The sequence below is a fragment of the Alosa alosa genome, chromosome 4 (genome assembly GCF_017589495.1).
Source record: "Alosa alosa isolate M-15738 ecotype Scorff River chromosome 4, AALO_Geno_1.1, whole genome shotgun sequence".
NCBI classification, from domain to species: Eukaryota; Metazoa; Chordata; class Actinopteri; order Clupeiformes; family Clupeidae; genus Alosa; species Alosa alosa.
Window position 1 is genome coordinate 24,944,002 of NC_063192.1, and position 2,500 is coordinate 24,946,501.

General features: G+C 47.9%; 1 protein-coding gene across 1 annotated transcript in view; it reads left to right on the forward strand.

Annotated features, from left to right (window-relative positions):
* The window catches only part of LOC125293320 (membrane-associated guanylate kinase, WW and PDZ domain-containing protein 1-like), a 122,679-nt gene that overhangs the window by 32,524 nt on the left and 87,655 nt on the right, over positions 1 to 2,500 (forward strand). Inside the window, 1 exon segment of the mRNA XM_048241186.1 lies at positions 1,051 to 1,167. Within this exon segment, the coding sequence (XP_048097143.1) occupies positions 1,051 to 1,167 (117 nt within the window).

Consider the following 2,500-nt stretch of genomic DNA (forward strand, 5'->3'; position numbering starts at 1 on the left):
GAGAGAGAGAGAGAGAGGGAGAGAGAAAGAGAGAAAGGGGGAGGAATAGACACAGTGAGATGGAAACAGCAAAAGGAAATGCGCACCGAGCGACTAATGTCCTCAAAACCAAAGGACAACCTCAGGACAGTCAAGCAAGGACTCTACCAGGTTTTTTCCCCCATCTGTTAACACTGCCTATACCCAATCCACTCTTGCCAATCTGGTGCCATAACTATTATAAACATCCTGGCAAACAGAACCATTTGCTTCTCTCTGGATTGTGACCTGTCATTCTGCGTCGCGAGGGCTGTGTTGTGTGAGAATAGAAGTGCTTTGTCTGGCAGGAGTGTTTATGATGTTTACCAATACACACACTCGTTTGTGTCTCCCACTACCTGTTGGCCTGCATGGTTGTGTACTATTCTCCTCTGCTATCTGCACACCTGCAGATAAAACTCTGAATCTAGAACTGTAGTTTTGATAGAGCACTGCTGTCTGCATATGTCTGTTTGTATTATATAGCTGCTTATGTTAGCTTTGATGGCACAAACACACACATAGGCTCTCGCTTGATGCTGCAGAAACCACCCAAAGCCACTCCACACAGTAATGATTTCCTCATGAGCTGATGATGATTGCTGTTGTTGTTAGGCATGGCTCAGCTCTAAGACTGTAAGAGTGAGTCTCCCATTCTGTCTACATAGACTCTGTCCAACACTGTTGTGATATTCAGGCTGAGGAGAGGGAAAGGATGAGCATCTCCGGCATCCCATAATAAGTAGCTTTGGCAGAGTGCCTCATCGGCTGCCTATGGCAACGTGTTTGGTGTGCGGAGTGGCTGGTTGTCCAGAGAGACTGCCTCTTCCTCAGACTGCGAGCCGGACTGTCTGCTTACTGAGTGGACGTGCACAAGGCAGAGGCCCGGGAGCTCGCGGTCCATCAAGAGCGGCTATGTGTGTTTGCTCAAATAAGCACCTGCTGTTGACCAAAGACGGGGTGGCAGCAGCGTGTTTGCTAATGAGTGCTTTTGTTTGATGTGTTTTTGTTTGTTTGTTTCTTTCTTGGCAGGCCACCGTCTGAACAAGGACCTGAAGCACTACCTGAGCCTGCGCTTCCACAAGTCCTCGCCGGACCATGAGCTGCAGCAGATCATCAGGGACAACCTGTACCGTCACGCTGTGCCCTGTGAGTTCAACCCTCTCCTCTCTTCTTTATCTCCTCCTTGTCTTTCTCCTCCTCCTCCTCCTCGTTTTCCGCCTCTTGTTTTATCCATCTCTGAGTCCCCCCTCCCACCCCCCTTGTACTGTTGTTTCTGTCTCTTGTCCTTCGGTTATCTCTTCTCTCCTCTCGGACAGCTCTCCTCTCACCTTGTCCACTTCACTCTCCACTTAATTTCCTGCCTCCCCTCCTCTCCTCTTCACCTTGTACTTCCTCTCTTCTCATTTCCTGTGTCCCTCTGCCACTCTTTATCTTATCGTGTCAGCATATCATCCTCTTGCTCTCCAACATTTTTCTACATTTCTCTCTTCTTTCTCTCTCTCTCTCTCTCTCTCCCTTCTCTCTTTCCCTCTCTGTGTTATGTTACTGTGGAAATAACACAATGTGCAACACTGGCATAAGTAACCAAGACACCAAAACAGTTCCTCTCTCCAGCGGAATGCTGACGTCATGTGACTAGCTCAGTATCCCCCCCCCCCCCGCTCACCTCCCTTCCCCATGATGTTGCACCGGACTGATGAAATTGCGTCTATCTCACGGTCCCCGGTCCCCCATGCTGCACCTGAGCGTCAATCTGCCCCAGCTCCGTGCGGGCTGTTGCTATGGAGATGTCTGGATAAATACACGCAGGTCACTGCTGATTGGACGCTGACTGGCGAAGGTGGCAATGTCGATCTGGAGCGAGTTTGGTTGAGTGGTGGTGAATGGTCGTCTGAGTCTGAGAACCAGAGGAGGTGAAATGAAAGTGTGTGTGTGTGTGTGTGTGTGTGTGTGTGTGTGTGTGTGTGTTTTGTGTGTGTGTGTGTGTGTGTTGGGTTTTTGTGTTTGGGTGTGTGTTTTTGTGAGTGAGTGTGAACAAAAGGGACAGATTGAAAGACAAAGAAGAGGAGAGAGCAAGAGTGTGTGTGTTTGCCCACTTTGTTAATCCTTCATTATCATGTTTATGTAGTTTTCTGTTGACAGTGTGTGTGCGCCTGTGTATGTCTACTGTTACTTTAAGTTGTAGTCATTTTCCTTTCAGGCACAATGTTCAGGAAGGTCACATGTATCCAATCCATGTCATTTACATACATCAGCTAAAGTGTGTGCTTGAAGGAAAGGGAGAGAGTGGAGGGAGGGAGAGAGAGATAGAGAGATAGAGAGAGAGAAAGAAAGAGTGATGAGATGAGCAATATGATGTTAGTATGACATTCGTCCTCTATGGATTGAAGCTCTTTTCTCTCTCTCTCTCTTGGTCTCTCATCCATGTGATGGGTAAATCCCATGGTGTTTAGGATTAGGATGTCCTGATATATTGGAA